At 47.2% G+C, this 20,503-nt stretch overlaps 1 protein-coding gene across 1 annotated transcript in view; it reads right to left on the reverse strand.

Moving 5' to 3' along the window:
- Window positions 1-20,503, reverse strand: part of ncor1 (nuclear receptor corepressor 1) — a 71,830-nt gene that overhangs the window by 25,060 nt on the left and 26,267 nt on the right. The window contains 6 exon segments of the mRNA XM_048238101.1: window positions 219-355; window positions 2,846-2,908; window positions 5,639-5,731; window positions 6,171-6,361; window positions 7,542-7,672; window positions 19,769-19,870. Coding sequence (XP_048094058.1) covers window positions 219-355; window positions 2,846-2,908; window positions 5,639-5,731; window positions 6,171-6,361; window positions 7,542-7,672; window positions 19,769-19,870 — 717 coding nt within the window.

Below are 20,503 nucleotides of genomic sequence, written 5' to 3' on the forward strand. Positions count from 1 at the left end.
ATTAAGCCAGAAGGAAAAGCTGTGGGGCTGGCCTCGGTCTTAAGTGGAAAACAGGCCGAGTCCCACGGCCTCCCTTAGCCGATATATCAAAATGAAACCAACCACAACAGTTAAATGACTACACACACCAGAACAGCTTGTTCCTTATGGCTAAAGCCAAATCTAGCATTTGCAAAAAAAACAGCACATCGACAATAAAGCAGTGTTTAAGCGCCTACCTGTTTGTGCTGTTGGAGCAGCTCCTCGAGGTTGTGCCGCCTCTTGTAGTTGAAATAGAAGTTCTTGCACTGAGCCTCGCTTTTGGTGCCCACCATTTTGGCAATAGCCGACCAGTTACGGCCGTGCTCAACCAAACCTGTAGGGGGAGACAGAGAGGGAGGGGAGAGAGAAAGATCACTGCACTGTTATGAAAGTGGGAGAGAAAGGGAGGAAGAGCCAAAAAAGAAAAAGAAAAAATAAAGAAACAAGGAGGGGGAAGGAGGAAAAAAGAAAAAAGAAAAACAAAAAGATAGCTAGCATATCTTTTCCATTACCGAGTACTCCCGCAAGGCCAGTTTCTTCGAAGCAACTGGAAAAACAATCCACCAGTCTTCCAGACCCATGACCTTAGACACCCAGCACATCTCCTTCACCCTACAACCTGTCAGAATATAATCTCCCAATCAGCTTTAAAGGGGCTTAGGGTGCACAGTGGGAAGCAGTAGCCCATTAGCCTAACTCTGACATGAGGGTGTCATTCCTCGAGAGTGCCTGCTGCCACTGACTGCTGATGCTCATTGCTTCCCTTCGGCACGGTCCTCTAACACACTGGTGAAACAGTATGGAGCTAACACTGGCTACGCTAGACTGTGCCAACAGGTGTGGCTGATTTATCAGCGGGCGGTAATGAGGACATCTCTGATGATTACAGTTGACAGGGTTGATGAAGTTTTGGGATTTGGGAATTCTGAAGAGAGCCATGTTGACGACGTGCGTCCTCCACTTAACATGGGATTAGTCCATTAGACTCACAGAGTTTTCTTTAGCAACAGTGACTAAGGAGAGGGACTGTAAACAGCATCACAGGAGAACGGCAACAGGTGTAGCATTGTGACTTCACCCTCTGTTATAATACAAACACACTGTAAACCACTAATGACAAGTTCTGAAAAAATCACATAAGCAAACAGAACAAGATGAAATGATAGCCTCCAGCCTTTTAAGCGTGTTCTTATAAGTAGAGGCATGCATGCGAGTGTGTGTGCATGTGTGCACGTGCTTCACTTCTTGGAATTAGCTGTGCATTGGGCGCTTGAGTAGGTCGCTGTGTCAGTGTGTGAAAGTGCACAAAGCAGCAGAGCTTCATGTGTGTGAGACCGCATACCATCCCACACTCCCCTCTGAAGCAGTCCAGAGCGGCCCCCGTTGTTGCTTGTGCTTTCAAGGCAGATAGATGCTACCACTTCAGAAACATTATTGGCTGACATTCTTATGTTCTATGGCTTTTTCAACCCACTCATATCCTTCAGCCAAAACCATTTTCATCAAACAAATACAAGCAACAACAGACGTTAACAACAAAACAAGCGTGAGACCTGTAAACAATTGGAGAGTGAGAGTAAACAGCAGCTTTGCTATCCCAGAGAAAAAAACACAGCCAATCTACAGCCTCACACATTGGGAATAAATCTGCATCCATATGGTCTTATGGTGTCCAAAGAACACCTCTATGGGAAACTTTGCTTCTGTTATTTAATAGATATGCCACCAACAAGGTCATACTCACAGGATTTCCCCGCCTTGGCAAAAGGACAAATAGACTTCGAACCCCTTAGACTTTGTCCCCTCCCTTCAGTGCCTCAGACTGCTTTAGAAAATGTCAAAACTCGGCTTACAGTCAAATCATTCCCACATCAGATCCACGCCAAGTTCCCCTATAGTTGTCTCTAGACATCCATCAGAATAAACATCTGGCCTTGCAAGAATAGCAGCAGCCAGCACAACCATAATAATCAGGCTGAGCACCCTGTGGGAGGACAAGCCTGCAGAGGGCCACAGGGAGGAAGAGGTGGAAACCAACGACTGTTATGTATATATACACAGCCATTGGTAGAAAAACTCAGGCCCGATTTACGGAGCGAAAGTACGCATAGCAGCGGGCAGTCACCTATCTGTGGCAAGTCTCCATTTCAAGCACCTATTCAGCATCATCCTCATTACTCCTCAGGGCTCCACCACTGGGAGGTGTGCTTTAAGTTACAGCAGGGAAGGATGGATGCCCGCGGATGACCTTGTTGCTGGCCGATGTAAAAGTATGGCTCATTAGGAAATGCATCCCTCCATTTGCCTAGGCAGGCCTCGTCTCGCATCAGTTGCACTGACAACTGCATTTGCATTTGCAGTCCAGCTGTGAAGCTGGGTTAGCCGCCACTATATGTCTGTCAGAGCCATTGTTGCCCAAGATCAAAGAGCCAGATATGTTCCCCGACATTCAAGTGGGCCGACAGAAACTGAGAAACTGACGTGCTCCAGTTCTTAGATCATTAAACAAAGACTTTGAAAAAAGAAAGCTAAACTCGCGTCTACCAGTGAAGTCCACAAGTCCCGACAAAATGCTGGAATGACTAGATCTCAGGCCTTTAAAGGAGACCTAACCCGTCATAGGCAGTTTGTTCAACTGTGGCATTCGACTGTGGCTTACTGTGGCCTAAGATGCACAAAGTGCATGTTAGTAAAGAGAAAAGGGGAGGGGGGAAAGAAGGAGAGGGGGTGGGGCAGCTATACCAGCATGCCAGTGAGGGCACAAGACCGATCGTGATTGACAGACAGAGCAAGAGGCAGAGAGAGTGGAATTGAAGAGGCCTACCTTTTTTGGCTATTTCCATCTCCTCCTCAGTCCAGCGAGACGTCTCTCCGCTCTCGACAGCTCCTGCAGAATCACAGGGAGAGGGAGAGAGAGAGAGTGAGCCGGAGCAGTCAGCGTCAGCGCACGAGCGAGCAAACGAGAGAGAGAGAGAGAGCACGAGCGCGAGAACGAGAGACTGCCTGCACAAGAGACTGGGCTGCACTACGCTCTCCTCCTCCTCACGAAGCCTAATCTAATAATCTGTTTACATTCAGGGGCTGCTGGGACCTGCCTCTCTCTCTCTCTCCCTCCCTCTCTCTGCCTCTCTCTCTCTCGCTCTCTCTCTCTCTCTACCCTTTCCCTCATTCTCTCTCTCGTTTCGTTGCCGCACCAACCAGACGCCTGACCCCCCCCCTCCCTTTCCAACAAGGGGAGGGCCAGTCAGCTGATCTCGGCTGAAACACTGGTGAGCACCACCTCCGTCTTTGGGAAAGGGTTTGAACAAACAGAAGCGTGCTCTCTCTCTCTCTCTCTGTCAAACACAAACACAAACACACACACACACAAACACACACAAACACACACAAACACACTCCCTCTCTTTCTGCCTCTCTCCCTCTCAAAACACACACACAGTCTTTCTTTCTCTCTCACTCACATACAGATTAACATACTCTGAGCCCTCTGCATGTTCCATAACATCCCCTCAACTTGGCTGTTGGTGTTTCTCAGCCCCTCAGCTCTCTCTGCACAGCAGCCAGAAGAGGGCCTTCCACAACTCTTCGCTCTCCCTCTCCGTTGAACTCCTCGACACTGAGTAAGCATCGGGACAAATATAGCACCCTGTGAACCTTTGACATTTATGTGAATTTGTTCCCTGGGATGAGCTGATCCATCCACAGTTGTTTAGACGTCATCTTGGACGGAACGTATTTGACCAGGCCGAGGCTGCTGAAGCTACTCAAATAAATATTACAGTGCACTGCTGGCTCATTGGAGACTTGTTTGCTTTACCTGCTAACCCCTGATCCCCGGGCCACACAGCTCACATAACAGGGCTGTATACAGGCAACGCCTCGGCTATATGATACACATCTTGATGCTAGGACATTGAAATGATACATACGGAAACAAACTGGCACTGGTAAAGCTTCAGACTTCTATACAAAGCATCAAACACAAAGAACATTGTTTGCAAAACACAAATAATGTCACACCGACATAAAGGAGTACAGCTGTTTCAGGGACTGCTGTTGATGTTCCAGAAACTGCTTAAAAACCAAGGGGTACACTACACACATATTTGCATGAGTCATATTTTTTGTTGGTGTATACATTGATACCTTCAATCTGATCTGATATGAACACAATGTCTCAAACCTAGGAACAAATAACAACTTTTCCCTCCCGGAAAACAACACTCTCCAAGTCTGAGCGACATCTAAGGTTTAGGCCTCTTAAGATGACTGCACAATGCACAGCTTTGCCTCTGTCCTCATTTTACGTCCGCGACGCAAGAAAGGCCAGGGCACATCCTTCACCCCAATCTTCAGCTCACACACACAGACACATGCATATGTATATGCACACGCACACAGAAAGAAACGTGCATGTGGTACGCGTACGAGCAGTCTCACACACACACACACACACACACACACACACACACACACACACACACACACGCACACACACACACACACACTAGGCTGAATCCCTGCCACTGGCCATGACCCAAGTGGACAAGATGGGCAGATGGTCCCCTTCAAGTCAGGTCCCAGTTCCAAGAGGCATCTCAGTCCAACAGACCATTACTAGATCTGACACTGACCAGGGGGGAGAATGGCATGGCTTTAATCATATTAGTGGGGAAAGCCTGGCATGGCCCGACATGGCATGAGGACACCGAGGTGAGCAGAGGACAGCGGCCATAGCTGGGCATGATGGTGCCACACTCGTCTGATGTGCCCAATGGGGACAATGTCAGAGCAATACACTTTTTGAGGACCGCCTTTTATCCACTGAAACATTCAATATGAAACGAGACATAAAAAACAAACTCCACTGCAGTACTACGGTATATGACCAAAAAAAATAAAGCGTAGGATAGCGTCTTGTTGAAGCTTAGCTGGCCAAATTAAATAAGATAATACATTAGGTTATGTCTCTGATTAACAATTTAGTCTTTTCCACAAACCGAGTCTTTGACAGGAAAGACAAAACTGGGCTTGAGTACATAAGAGGTGACATAAGACCCAAAAAAACTGAATCAATCAAAATAACATTTTAAAAAAAGAATCCACCAATTTACTTGTTACCTAGCCTGAAAAGCAGTTCTTCGAGTCAATGAGTTTACCCACCACCATTTTTACAGTAAGTAGGCATGGCAACAAGCCCACCTGGGAGACACAAGGTTACCATGGAGACCCACAAACCCTAAGCCCTTTGTGCCAGTGAAGGAGGCCAGAGGAGGGTGGTGGAGGAGAGGAGGGAGGAGGGCGGCTGCCTGGCAACCCGGTCTCTCAAAGCCTAACCCATTGGGAGCTACATGAAGAGGAACTATTCTACCTTGCACAGGGACGACGTGTAAAGGGCAAAGGCTCCAGCACATTCAAAACAAGTGGAACAACCATTTGGAGGCCTGGTCACCTGAATGAGTCGTCTTTCCTACAACCATCAACAGCTAAATGTTGGCCTCTTGTAAATGTCGTTTTCAGATAGTGTAAAAAAGGAAAGGTCATTCAACATTGTTATTAAGCATAGGCAGCTTACACAACCAAATGCAAAAAGGAGTAGAGCATGAAGCTTCCATACCTCTATCCATGGTCACTGGAGCGGTCTTGGCAGGTTCTCGTACAGTCTTGGGACCTTGCTCAGTTTTTGGTGGCTGAACAGGCTCAGGCAAACCTGGAGATTGGTAAAACCATTATTAAACAAGGAGCCCTAGGTAGACATGTGATCAATACAAACACCTCTATCATGCAGGGGCAACAACAGTCCTAACTGACAATGAACCCTGGGACCTTTCAGAAATGTAGACAAAATAATTCTCATATATTTGTTTTGCAAATTGCATATTTAGACCGACACTAAGCTAACAGCACGCTTCAGTTAAATGCCGGTGTAACCTCCCTGTAGGAAAACAACTCCAGAAGAGAGATCCCTGCCTCTCATGGCATTGTCAGCAGAGGCAACTGATGACCCACTCAAAGTATGCCAACTACTACTACTACTACTACTATAAAATGGGCATGGAGGAGTGTGTGTGTGTGTGTGTGTGTGTGGTGTGGTGTGTGTGTGTGTGTGTGTGTGAGTGAGAGTGGGGTGGGGTGGGGGTGGTTCTTACTTGGCTCAGGTGGGGGTGGAGGGACCTCCTCGGACACCACGGAGGCAGCCTCATTGGCCATGGAGCGCGTGGTGATCCTGCCCTTGCGGCGCCCTTGGCTGTTGGCGGTCTTGCGTCCGCGCGGCGTGCTCTGCTCCTTCCCGTCCTCGTCCTCCCCGCCGTCACACTTGTCTCTGTCTTTGCCAAGGTCCCTTAAGGGAGACAAAGCCCGGGGCCACGCAGCTCATTTTTACCTGCACAACTTTCGAAAAGTGGTTCAAAGCCTCTATGTACACTTCGTGGCTTCGAAGCAATTCTTTCTCAACCCGTCTGTTTGACACAGACAGCGTGCAGGAGTGGACCAACTTGTCCAGGTGTAGCCCCCACCATCATGCACTACAGGCCCTCGCTCCGAGCCACACTACGTTTTCCAAGAATAAGTCAAATGTCTGACTACAGGGAAGCTGCTCTTATCTGATTAAACAGAAAAAAGAAAGGGCACCGTTCCTGGCAAACGCAGGTTTTTAACTAAATACGGCGTGCTCCAACAGCTGACTGGGCACTTACACAATATCACCTGGATAACTGAGGACATGGAAGCCATTAAAGGAGGCAGAGAGCAGGCGAATCTCAGTGGTCAGGCACAGAGAGAGAGAGAGAGAGAGAGAGACAGACAGAGAGACAGAGAGACAGAGAGAGAGAGAGAGAGAGAGAGAGAGAGAGAGAGAGAGAGAGAGAGAAAAGAGAGAGTGTGTCTCCCAAAAACGTACACCTCAAAAATAATAGTGTGAATGGGTGCTGGTGGCAATGGCAGTGGTGGGGGGGACTCTGGTCAGAGCCCTGAAAATCACCACTTGAATGACCTAGGATCTCAACATTACGGATAAAAACAAATAAACTGTGAGTGACTGTACTAACATTTTAGACACCATTTCAAAAACATTCCTCTTAGTAAGGAGGGGGGTGAAACTCTTGTAAGAGCTCTAAAAACCATCAGTGGCTGGGTCAAAACAGACAGAAGCAGGACGAAGAGGATTGCACACTAACTGTGGCTGGCATAATTTAAAACCTTTCAAGGGCAGATGATCCCCCCCCAGATAAAACTTCAACATTTCTGCCTGAGACCCTGAATGCTTTCATTTACTGCGGGCAATTTATAACTGGCTTTTAAGTGTCAGAGGCAGAGGCTGACTTGAGCCAGGTCCATCAGGACCTGTGGGAAAGCCCCCCACCCTCTCTATTTCTTCCTCTCCCCCCCTCTCTTTCTCTCTCTGCCTCTCTCTTTCTCTCTCTCTCCCTCGCTCTTCCCCTCTTGCTCTTTCTGCCTCTCTCTCTCTCTGCCAGCTGGTGCACGATGCATGCTATGCTGCAGCTCAAAAGATGGGCACTCACTTGGACTCCTCCTTTTCATCTTTCTCCTCCTCTTCCTTCTTCTCCTCGTCCTCTTTTTTCTCAGATTTCTCAGATTTGTCCTCTTCGTTTTTATCGTCCGACTTGTCTTCTTGTGAGGGCCGTGTTATCTGCTGTGGAATACCAACAGGAAGGTTAGCCATAGTTTTGTAAAAAAAAGGAAAGCAATAATATGAGTATCCTGAAACTGTAACAAAAAAGGAGTTTGCTATGAAGTACAGCTGGGACTCTGATTGCAAATTTTTACACTGGCAGTTCCCCATGACAAAGGTGCATATACAGGTTACATAGACCTTCAACCTCTAAGAAGTTTAACAAATGTCCACAAAGCTTTATCAACGTCTCAAACTTCCCAGGGAAAGGGTGTCTAGATGTTGTATTGACTGTGCTTTTTGTCTTTCCAGAATGCCCGGCATGTACACACATTAGAGGGCCTCTCAGGTCATACTGAAACTTTTTTTTGTTTTTAATTCTACCTGATCTGATTCAGACACAGACAGACATGTAGGACTGAACACAACTGCTTATCTAAAAAACACCACTCACTGGCCCGTCACTTCCAACCACAAAGATATATCAAGCCTGAAGAAATGCATCAGTCTTTCCTCTAACGCACTGAGGCAGTCAAAGCCTCAAGCTATTACCCAGTTCCTATTTGGTAGTAAAATGCCGAATTCCTAAGCTGACCTTGTCCAATCGTCAATAACCAAATCCAAGACCATTCGGCCATTTACACAAACACAATTGCTAAAATGGAGAGGCTATATAACAACTTTTCCCGTCTTTCATCGCCTCTAGTTGCTGTGGCATTAGCTTCAGATTCATAAAACTGGTATGATATTTGACAAACAAGGCTGGCTTGGGAGGGTGACACATAAATACCGTTTTAATTCAAAAACGCTTTAAGTATAAACAAAGACAAACCTCAACTAATGTGTTTTAGTGGCTAAAGGCAAACAAGCGGTCAGAGACGTGTTAAAAGGTTAAATACCAGAAATGAATATAAATGGCCAAGTGAACTCCATTGAGCCGTTTACCAGACCTCACCTCGTGGCCTCATTACATTGTAATGAGGGGAGATAGGCTGCCCTCAGGTTGTTCCATTCTATGGCCCTACAATTTCCTTTGGGTTAACAGCACAAGAGGGTGCAAAGAAAGAAAGGGGAGAGGAGGAGGAGGCGGAGACGGGAGTGAGGTGGCCTGGTCACGCACCCCACGCTGATTAGATTAGGAATATGAGAACCTTTGATGATCTTCACATGGAAAGGGTGTCTGGAGAGACGGATCACACACCCCAGCGGTGCGATCACAATGGGGCCTTTGTTGGCTCTGCAGAGTTCAAAGGGTGCGGAAAAGGCAAAGCTGCTCACTACAAACTGACAGAGACTGAGAGAGAGAGAGAGAGAGAGAGAGAGAGAGAGAGAGAGAGAGAGAGAGAGACAGAGACAGAGAGACAGAGACAGAGAGAGACAGAGAGAGAGAGAGAGAGAGAGAGAGAGAGAGAGAGAGAGAGAGAGAGAGAGACTTACTTTTTAACCATTGAGGGAAAAAATGCATGTATGCATGGATGCAAATATGATCCAACACTGACCACAATGCATGGCGTTGGCATACCAGTGATGCATGACATACCAGTGATATCTGCTGCATATTGCTGAATGCTGCTGGTGAAAACTCTGCTCAGTATCCCTGAGTGTATTCAGATTCAGCCACTCTGGCCATATTTCACACAGACTCTCAATGGCAAACAAATTTGCATTTACTGAGACAGCAAACTACTGTAGATATGAGAGCAATTAGGCTAGATCATTAAATTGTATCACACCTGTAAGTCACTGTGGATAAAAAAATCTTCCAACAAATGACTGCAATATTGTCCAACAAATGACCGCAACGTCATCCATCAAATGACCGCAATATTGTCCAACAAATGACTGCAGTACCACTTCTCACACTACAGTGGCACAGTATCGTAAAGACCACCATTAAAGTACAGAGATTCACAAAGTCCACACAACGGTGCTTCTGGGCATTTTTCAGCATTCAACTTATCTCCACACACACACACACACAGATGTTTAAAGCAGTTGCAGTGCAACAGTGATCAAGAATACTTTGAAGAAAAAAGGATTGTCCAAACCAAATAAGTATGTGTATTTCAGTTAAAAGATTCCCAAAGTCCGGTCCTGATGTTACAACACTATATTCAGTTGGTTTTCCAAACTCCACTGCAAGATACAGAATGTTTTCAATAAATAGTTCAGTAGATGGAAGACAGGAAACACATTGAAATTGGCATTCCCCTTTTAAATTGGGCAAACACGAAACGTTTAAAACCAAGAAGGTGGGTAGAGGAGCTGCTGTTCATGAGCTGTAGCTATAAACTAACACAACTCATTCTGAGCATTTCCGTTAGAGAAGACTAGAGGACACGGTCAGTTAAAGAAAGTTGCTCTCATTCCCATTTCCTAAATATTACCCAGCTATACAAAAAAATAAAGCTATAGTAGTCAATATATCAAGCACGCATCGCTTGGTTACTGGCAGGAGAGGATTCACAGCTCCTCCCCTACTTGTTGCACGAAAGAGCAGTGTTGGAACATGCTTGGCTGGGCCAGTGCACTCATCCCATGCTGGTACCAGATGGACCAGAGGAATGCTGCTCTCCAAGATGTTCATCGGACAAAAAAGGCAGTATAAGAGGAGGCAAAGACAGAGAACGATACAAATGGAAAACAGGACTAAAAGACTGAGACTGACTCTCTCAGCTGCCATGGGAAAAGGGATAGACTAATCTGACACGCTAGAGAGACACAAGAGAAAGAGAGAGTGAGTGGAAGAGAAAAAGAGACGGAGATAGAGAGAAGCAGAGCTACACGTATCAATATCTCAGTCGAATTAATCTCTATTGAACTGTGAGAGGAAACTGCAGGCCTCACCGCTACGCAACGTTCCATCCTGGCCCTAACCTGGGCCGGCCAGTTCTTTCTCATTAGGCAGCGGAGGGCCTCGGGAGCGCCCGTGTTTGCTTTGGAGCCGGTTCCAGTGCCGTGGCACGGCGGCCATATCCTCTCTGCCTGCCAAAGAGCTCCCAGCGCCTGGCCCAGTGCAGCAGAGCACAGCACAGCACAGTGAGGAATCTCTGTGGACTGCAAATTTTCCCTTCGTTCTCGGAGTAAAGGCCTGGCCTATTTGCTGAATCATGGCTCAGGGCTCAAGGGTGTGGGGGTTTCGATTTGGGTAAAAGCCCAGCTATGGGGTTAGTGACACATCTTTGGCCGTGGGGTGAAAAGCAAGGCTGAACTTTGAGTTTTAGGGCTCGATGATAACTTTTTCAATGGTAGCGCAAACTTACAATTTTCTTTTTGATTTTTAAAGTATGGCATTGAATCAATGTCATTGATATTTTTGTTAAGAAGGGCATTCAATCAAAGATGCTAACCTTTTTGCTCAATGTAAAATTACCCAACATCTTGTGTTAGACTCACAGTGGTCATTGTTTGCATCACTCCAATCATCCTTACCAAACCACAGCCACCTATTGTTAAAATGGCTCTGGGTATGTGGGTGTTTTGTGCCTGTTGATGGTTGTACACACCTCAGGCTGCTTTGCAAAACACGTATAGTTTTTTTTACTATAGTTCCCAAAGAAGAACGCTATTATAACTGACTCATGACAGAAACTCAAGGAAATCAACGTAATTTTTCCAGGCCCAGAGTTGATCAGGGCATTTAGCGCTCATGTGTATCAACAATCAACATCAAAAGGTTTAACTTCCAATATAAACCCTTAGCGCCGGTCTAATCCTGCCTACCCTGACCGCACATCATTGTGCCTTAGCCAGTGTGGTTAAAAGTTGGTTCTCGTTCTTCCTCAGTGGCTCCCAGTAGCCGTCACTCCCATCACCAGTTGTGCCCGAGTCAAGACACAGTGTTGGCCCTCCCTCTCTACCAGTATCCTCTTCCTCCTCCCTCTTTCCTCATTTTTATTAATAGATTGTAGCCTTTTGAGTAATATCCCCCCCCCCCCATTCAAGCTTTACTCAAAAGACTACAATCCTTCAAGAATCTTTCCCAAATCTTGTCAAAGTCTTCTGCTGTAAGGATGGCTTAAGCATTGATAGATCATTGAAACACAGAAAGCCATATGAAAGGCTTTGTGCATTTCATCACCAGTGCACACTTGTGTAGAGCTGATAATGAGAGTGCAGGGAGGGAGGGAGCCACTAAGACAGTGAAGAAGAAGAAGAAGAAGAAGAAGAAGAAGTACTATCAACCACACTGGCTAATGCCAGGGCTCTACACTAACATTTTTTTCCAGGAGCACTTGTGCGCCCAAGTTAAAAAAAATTAGGAGCACAGACAAAAATTTGGGCGCACAGTCAGTTCTGTACTTAACTTACACATAATCTAACATTATACTGCAGCTAACAGTTAAACATGCCAGTGCACCAATTGCAAATATTAAGAATGACTGACAACATTTAGGCTACAGGAAACAGGATTTTAAAGATCAGTGCCTACTTTATTTTCAGTCTGTTCTATTTTCCTACATTTTGTTAATGTAAAATAATATAATACATTGCCATATTTGCATTTAGCCTGTATATCAAGTATCCTGCCAAATGTAGGCTCATTTATTTATTTGTGAATCCATCTGTAGCTAATCCAAATATGCCCATGGTGACCTATCTGACTGCATACTGCCTAATACTACTACTAAAACAGTCCATTTTCTCTTCCACAAAACGCAACATAGGCTAATCAAGGATGTATGTTTTATACTTTCAGTTTTTATTTGAAATATCTGCATTGATGGGGGCAGTAGGCAAACGTTAGGCCTACTTTCGTTTTGCACTTACACACACTCGGTGTAAACAAACAAGCATGCGTGGAAGCCTGGAGTTGTCAGTAGCGTTCTACCTTTGAATAAAATGGGAGTATTACGGGAGGCTACTTTTGTCCCGGTTCGCTACAGCTATATTTTGCATATTGCAGCCAATACGTCAACTGGGCTTAAAGGCATGTTAGGTTACCTTTCCTTCTCTCACTGCATTCTCAGAATCTCATCCTGTTCCTCCTATATCCAATGAATTCGGTGGATAGAAGAACTAATTTCTTCAATCTTTGCATCTTGGCTGGCTAGTCTAACTTTCCGCTTTTCTCGCTCTCTTGGATTTGATAGAAGCGACTACTAGCGAAGTCACAACGCCAAACTGCTAACGTTGATGGGAGGTGTAGTTTTTAGGCTTCATTCGCGACGTGATTCTATGGTCTGCACCAGTAATGCTTCTCGATGTTGCGGTGTATTTTGTAGACAAACATTGACATGGTTAGAAGTCATTCGCACCAGTGCGCCTAAATATTTTTTTGCACTCGCACGGCATCATTTTTACTCGCATGTGCGAGTGAAATGGGCGCACTGTAGAGCCCTGAATGCGGAAGACTACATTTTGGTTACAGTCTTTGGTTCCGACTCCCGAGTCTTCGGTTTGTTTACAGTTTTAGGAGGTCTCGAGCAGGAAGGCATCTGAATGTTGAGGAATACTTCTTGGGTAAATGAACACCTGATGGTTTGGAAATTCAGGTCAATGTCTGAAAGCGGAGTCAAAATTTGCTTGCCTAACATCTCAGGGGCAGCAGCACCACACGCGCACAAAAAAAACAAAAATCAATACAGAACGGCAGCTGAACAAATTAACATTTCAGAGAAAGAGCATCAGCTAGGAGACTTGGAAACGTGTTAATAAGGCCATGCATTCCTGTCATTTGTGACAGTGGGGAGAAAACAACAAGAACATTGTCTCAGGTTATAAGGAATATACACAGATATCCTTCTGTTCAGCATTCACAACCTTCCCACTCATGTGTGCACTGTCTGCCATCAAAACACTAAATTCTCGTTGAGGCGAGGCCTGCCAGTGCTGAACATGCATAGTGCATGACTTTTCTACAGTAACCAGACACTACACACTGGAACAGATGACTGCTGGCTAACCCTTCGCCAATACGCAACACTTGACAATGAGGCTGGAAATATCACTCCATTTAAAAGAAATTACAAGGTGCACAGCGATTGTTTAAGAAAAAGTAACATAATAGTATGCTGTAATACAGTATATACAAATGAATCTGGCATAATTCATGTTGAATGTTGAAGAAAAGAAAAAAAAAATAACATAAACAAAATAGTTGAAACTAATTCTAGTGTCGAATGCTATACATCTCCCACGTTTTCCCCTTGTTCTCTCAAGTCCCAAGTGGCTCCACAGCGGAACATATTAAGTCAAATTAGCCTTACAGATGACCACATTGAGACAAAAAGTAAAAGCTGTAGAGCTAAAATGCCAGTACATGCACCGCCGGAGAGGAACGGCTAGGGAATGAGATGGAAGCAACGGGAGAGAGGGACTCAAAAGCTTTGTTAGGACGCATGATATAAAAAGCTGAACAGCACATGGAATGAGAGAAGCAGGAAACGAATGACAAGAGAGAGGGAGAGACGCATTAGGGGAGGAAAAAAAAACACACAGATAGGGAGGGTAGGGAGGGGCGTAGGGATATGCAACGCAAGCTCACTTCAAACTCACACTTCAAAGCCTGCGGCCCGCAGCGAGCACTCGTACGTACCTGCAAGCTCATCTATCCCTACGGGTCAGAACAGGGCCAGCCGGTCCACCAGCATGGGCCGAACAGGAGCGGCTCTCCTGTGTTGTTTACGGCAGCAGTGGCAGCGGTGGTGGTGGTGGCGGCGGCGGCGGTGGGAGCAGGAGAGAGAGAGAGAGACAGAGGCAGCAGCGGCAGCTCCAGCAGCAGCGTGGCCAAGCAGCCAGCATCACTGAGCGCACGCGGGCAGCAGCCTGGGCCTCGCTCGGCTGCACACATTCCAGGAAAGCGTGTCATCGGGCTGCTTAAGCTGCCTAAAGGGTCGCCCATCTCGGATGCACGCTCTAATCTATGCGGGGGTCACCCAAGGTAATCCCCGCCGAGTGCTCCCCTGTGATTGGCACTCACGGCAGCACGGCAAGTTTTCTGGTCCTGTCAGGAGCACCGGAGTGTACCACTGGGTGATTTAGAGATAGGGGTGTGTCTCTCTCTCTCTCTCTCTCTCTCTGTGTGCTCACTTCTCCCCCCCTCCCCCAATCTCTCTCTCTCTCTCTCCCTCTCTTTGCTTCTCACGCCAAGTGGCAGAGGATGGGGGGGTGGGGGTTTTGGGGGGGAGGGGGAGGGGGGCGTGGTGTGGTGTGGTGTGGTGACGGGAGTAGAAAAATGAGTACAGCTTGTTCGGGCTGTGTGGACTCTGCCCCCCCCCCCCCACCCCACCCCATCACTCTTTTTCCGTTTCTGCATATTCAGAGTTGGCTTGCGCTGTCGCTTCCTCCCACTCCCTCTCGCGCTTGTCTACACACTCAAGCGTTCTCCAGGGAATTTCTGCCAGTACAAAAAGCTCTAGCCAGAAGTCTGTTTGGAACAGGACAAAGCCAGTGCTGAGCTGGACTCCTGTTTAACCACAGCGACAGGGCCCTGTTTATGTAACCCTTTATGATGAACGCCCAGGCAAACTTGACGCAGACAACAAACCAACCCCTGCTTGTATCTGCAAGCATCTGGCTGTACACATAAATTCCCATTTTTTTGAAAAGGTGTTCACGTGATGCCAAAATAATTCCCTTTCATTCGGGTTTACTTTTTGATCTTGTGTTTTCTCTCTCTCTCTCCTCCCCCATCACACAAAACACGCAAACAGAATCCAGGATCTAATAATGCCTCCTGCTATGCACAATACTGCCATGTACACACACGTACACACACACACACACACACACACAAACAGAATCCAGAAATCTAATAATGCCTACTGCCATGTACAATGGTGCACAAGGTCACCATGGCTGTCCTCACAGGCTGAGGGGGATAATCTTTTTCATCACTGATATCGAACTCCTGACAGCCGGACACATGCAACCACTGACCTCGGAGCCAAACTTGTGATCTCTCCTGATGGATCCCAGACAGTGGGCTCTCTGTTGCCAACACACGCCCACATAATCCAAGACAAGTGGGTCTGATTATATATGCACACAGGCACACACACACACACACACACACACACACACACAAATATGGCAGTCGTTTATAGTGTCTTCTTCCACTGGCTCTGAGCACCACAACAAGAAAAGCGAGTGCATAAGGTCTGCTGCTGCTGCTGCTGTTGTCTAGTTGTTAGCATGCCAAGGTTAGGGAGGAGGAGAAGAGAGGTGCTTTAATGTGGTGATGGGTGATTTGTGGCTCGCACATATACAGTGGAGAAGGAATTTATGTGCATAGCATGCAGAATGGGAACACAAACTCGGAGACTGGCTACATCCTCTTCCTAATATGTGATGGTTCAGGAAGCCCCCACACACACACACACACACACAAGCCAATCCCAAAGTCCTAAGAGCAGTGAACCCACAAACATATGTGCTGTGGAAAAAAAAAAACTGCAGACACACACACACACAGATGGGGGAGCATCTCTGCCCTCTCTGTGAACTGATGTATGCATTTGGCCGTGCCAGTAATCCATATGCACTGACAAAATGTTCCACGAACACGCCAGGATCATCAATGAGGTGCAGAGAGTGGGGGGGAGACGCACAAATGAGGGAAACCTCCCTGACGCTCCAAACTCTCTTCTCCATCCCCCCTCTCCATCTCTCCATTTCTGGGTCTGGGCCCCTGCCGCTTGGGCAGGCGGAGCTGGACTTTTCCACCTCTTGTCAGCAGATGATGCAGAATAAATTCAGCATCTCCTGGAGGTCTGTGCCACATCCTCCCGGTGCCATACAATGCGTGTACTGTGGAGGGGGACCTTTTATGTTGGGTCTTTTTCATACAAGACACACTACGGGCACTAGCACAGTACACCAGGGCTTTACAACCCCCGTGAGACTCAAGAGCATAGCTGGCCTGCTGGAGGACAGGTCCTGGGTAAACTTTGACATATTGGCTGCCCAACACCATAAAAACAAAATAAAACAATAAAATAAGGGATTCCATTTTTACCATGCGCCATGCGGCATTCAGCTAACAGAGCCAATCCTTCAACATGAAAATCGGTAAGAGTGCAGGTTACAACACAGCACCGTTGCGCACAAACAAACTCATAAATCCTTTATCCCAGGACAGCGCTTTCTTAACCCGCGGAAGTCTGATGCAGGTATATGCAGTTTACACACACGATGACAAGTAAGAGGAACATGAAACAAAACGAGCCGGCGGGTGTAGCTGGAGCAGCAGCAGGGGGCGGGTGTAGCTGGAGCAGCAGCAGGGGGCGGGTGTAGCTGGAGCAGCAGCAGGGGGCGGGTGTAGCTGGAGCAGCAGCAGGGGGCGGGTGTAGCTGGAGCAGCAGCAGGGGGCGGGTGTAGCTGGAGCAGCAGCAGGGGGCGGGTGTAGCTGGAGCAGCAGCAGGGGGCGGGTGTAGCTGGAGCAGCAGGGGGCGGGTGTAGCTGGAGCAGCAGCAGGGGGCGGGTGTAGCTGGAGCAGCAGCAGGGGGCGGGTGTAGCTGGGCAGCAGCAGAGGGTAGCTGGGCAGCAGCAGGAGGGTGTAGCTGAGCAGCAGCAGGGGCGGGTGTAGCTGGAGCAGCAGCAGGGGGCGGGTGTAGCTGGAGCAGCAGCAGGGGGCGAGGTGTAGCTGGGCAGCAGCAGGGGGGCCGTGTAGCTGGGCAGCAGCAGGGGTGGGGTGTAGCTGGGCAGCAGCAGGGGGTGGGTGTAGCTGGAGCAGCAGCAGGGGGCGGGTGTAGGTGGGTGTAGCTGGAGCAGCAGCAGGGGGCGGGTGTAGCTGGAGCAGCAGCAGGGGGCGGGTGTAGCTGGAGCAGCAGCAGGGGGCGGGTGCGGCGGGGTGAAGGCAGAGCGCCGGTGACGTCTGCGCCAGACAGGAAGGCCGCAGGGAGGCAAATGGCGGCGGGGCCAAGTCATGTTACACGGCAGCAACCCGTACACAGCCACCGGCAAACGGGCCAAGAGAGAGAGAGGGAGGAAGAGAGAGACTGAGATGGGGAGAGAGAGAGAGAGAGAGAGAGAGAGAGAGAGAAAGAGAAAAGAAAGAGAGAGAGAGTGCAATACGTGAGACAGACAGAAAGCAAGAGAGAGACCTGTGCACCCTCAATAATTCACTCTGTAGCACTGGGGGGAAGGCACTAAACCCTGCACACATACACAAAGGAAGAACACCTCCCATCTGTGTGCCAGCCTTCCACAACCCTTGGCACGGCACAACAGCACAGCACCCGTCACAATGGGCTCCTCCAGTTGCCCACCATGCCCTCTCCTAATGGTGCACATGTTGTTTGCGCTGGATCCCAGGGCCTGAGGAGGGAGCGCACAGAGAGGGCACTGGGAACACAGGTCACAGCCAGAGCCCAACCCATGCCAGCAGAGAGCTTTCTCAGAGACACACACACACACTCTATACCACCTTTAGGGAGGTCAAAACAACATGGGAAAATACTGTGTTATTCATATCCAACATCCATAACAAGCCTGTGATTACCAAACTATATTAATTTGTTCCAGCAAAGTAAAAAAAACCTATAAAATCAAATTAACACCTGCCATGGCGACAAAAAAAAGAAGCAATTGGTGGCATTAAAGCTTCACTGGAACACCCAAACACGCCAAATGGCTCAGAACACTGCTCACGTCACCATCAGATAAGCATGCCCAATCAGGGCTCCATAGCAACAGTTCAGCACCCCAGGCATTTCGGTGAGTGGCAAGACCGGTCTGCGCACAGACACACAAAAGTAAGCCTTTCAGAACCATCACACCGACAAGACTCCAGACCACGACACAGACGGCAGTGGAGAAGTGGAGAAAAAGTAATAGGGGGGAACAGACCAAAAACAAAGCCCAAACTTAATGTAAACTGCTGCAGCGTAAACATGAACTGATGCATAGTACTGCTCCAGTAGTGTTGGGGTGTTATGGGAGAGCAGGCTAAGTGGAACTGTTTGTTTTGCTGCTCCCCCCCCCCCACCTCAATCATCTTCCACCCCCCCCATTCCCACTACCCCCACCCCTAACGCCCACCTCATCGTCCACCCCCTCCTTGGTCCCTGGAAAGCAGCACGGAGCCTCCCGTCTATGGCAGGCAGATAAAACAGATTCCTGGGAAGCTGTGCAGCACTCCATAAATCACGCCTCACCACTGAGCCCAACCGCTCGGCCTGTTTCTCATTTAACCTCAGAGCAAAAACCTTTGCGCTGAGTGAGTCTCTCAGAGAACATACACAACACACACATACAGCACACAACACACATACCACACACACGAGAGACACAAACAAACAGACGACTGACTGCTTTGGATACAAGTCGTCACTAGAGGGCCTCCTAACTTGAACATCAATACCCAGAAAGAAAATAAAATAAAGTAAATACAAACTTCTGGTTTACATACAAACAAATAACTCATCTGCAAAAGCGAATGAAAATGACCAAGTGTAATGACATCCATTGAGATAAAGTTGGTGATGTGTTAGCTTTTGCTTGCTTGATGATGAATACGTCTAGTTCATGAAAAACTGCCGGACTGCTTTAAATGTACACAAGAGGAAGTTTAATTGTTTCAGCATTCAACCCTTAAGTCAGACAATCCTTACTTTACTAGGTTGTCTAACTTAAATAAACACAGAGACTGACCAGCATAGTGAAGTAGCTGCTCAAATAAAACAGGCTGCCCAAAAAACGTAGTGGGAAAGCAATACGCAGTAGTCTCTCTCTGCAGCTGGGCAACAGTGCTCCTGCATCTCCTTCTCCTGTGATAAGAGCTGGCATTTGATATTTACTGCTCTCCAAGGGTAATAAATGTGGAATACCAAGAAAAAGGCTCCCTCTACTTTTCACAGGATTGGAAGAAGACATCTGTTGTGTTGTTACTTTGCACATCAACAGACCCTGCTCTGTTCCAACCTTGACATATCCAGCCAAATATCACTAGCACAGTAGTGCACTGCTCACATGGAAAAGGAAATTGAATATCTAAGGTCACGCCAAGGACAAAAACTCAGGGGAATCCAAAGAGGCGGCATATGGAAAAGAAGCATTTACCACTTCAGAAAGGCCAGAGCCTTTTGCCAAAAGGTGTGTGTGTGTGTCCCCAAAAAAAAAAAAAAAAAAAAGTAGACTCTCTGAGGACTGTATACTTGAAGAAACACTGCTCACCTGATTTCTCCCTCGCCGTGGCCTATAGTTGCGCCGCACCAGTGTTTTGTAGTTCTGGTTCTTCTTGGTCAAGTAATAGTAAAGCACACAGTCTGCCACACACTATAGAAAAGAGGAACACATAACTGGTATAGACACATAAAATATGACACATGCATTAACTGTGCATTCAAAGCACAACCACAGTAGTTCTGTATCAGCAGGATATCTAAAAGGGGAAGCTGAGCTCGTCACAGAGCTTGTGCAAAACATTTACTATACGTCTATCCCATCAACCACAGGTCACAGGTTTGTGGTCAAACATGAGCTGCAGTGCAGGCTATGCAGGACTGTTCAGGACAAAGTTCAAATAATCCAAATCTATCAAGTTCTGCATTTCAGGGAAACATAGTGAAGGAAAACTCACTTGCATTGATTACAGGGAACACAGTGTCAGAGTTGTGAAAAATTCAATTGCAAAATTAAAAAGTTAACTGCACCTTAAAGGATAATTCCGGTATTTAGCACTTTGAGTCCCTTTTCTGGTTTGTTTTGGATGAACTACGGTGGTTAACACAGAAATGTTGATGAGGCATGCACAAACATGTCCTTAAAACAACCCTTAACGTTAATTTTCAAAACTGTGCAACTCACTGAGTGGTTAGTGGAGTTCATTGGTGATTAAAAAAAAACAAATATATCGGCGCAATGTATGATTTCAATCCGTGCTAATAGTGGAACTATTTTTTCAGATAC

The sequence above is a fragment of the Alosa alosa genome, chromosome 2 (genome assembly GCF_017589495.1).
Source record: "Alosa alosa isolate M-15738 ecotype Scorff River chromosome 2, AALO_Geno_1.1, whole genome shotgun sequence".
Lineage (NCBI taxonomy): Eukaryota > Metazoa > Chordata > Actinopteri > Clupeiformes > Clupeidae > Alosa > Alosa alosa.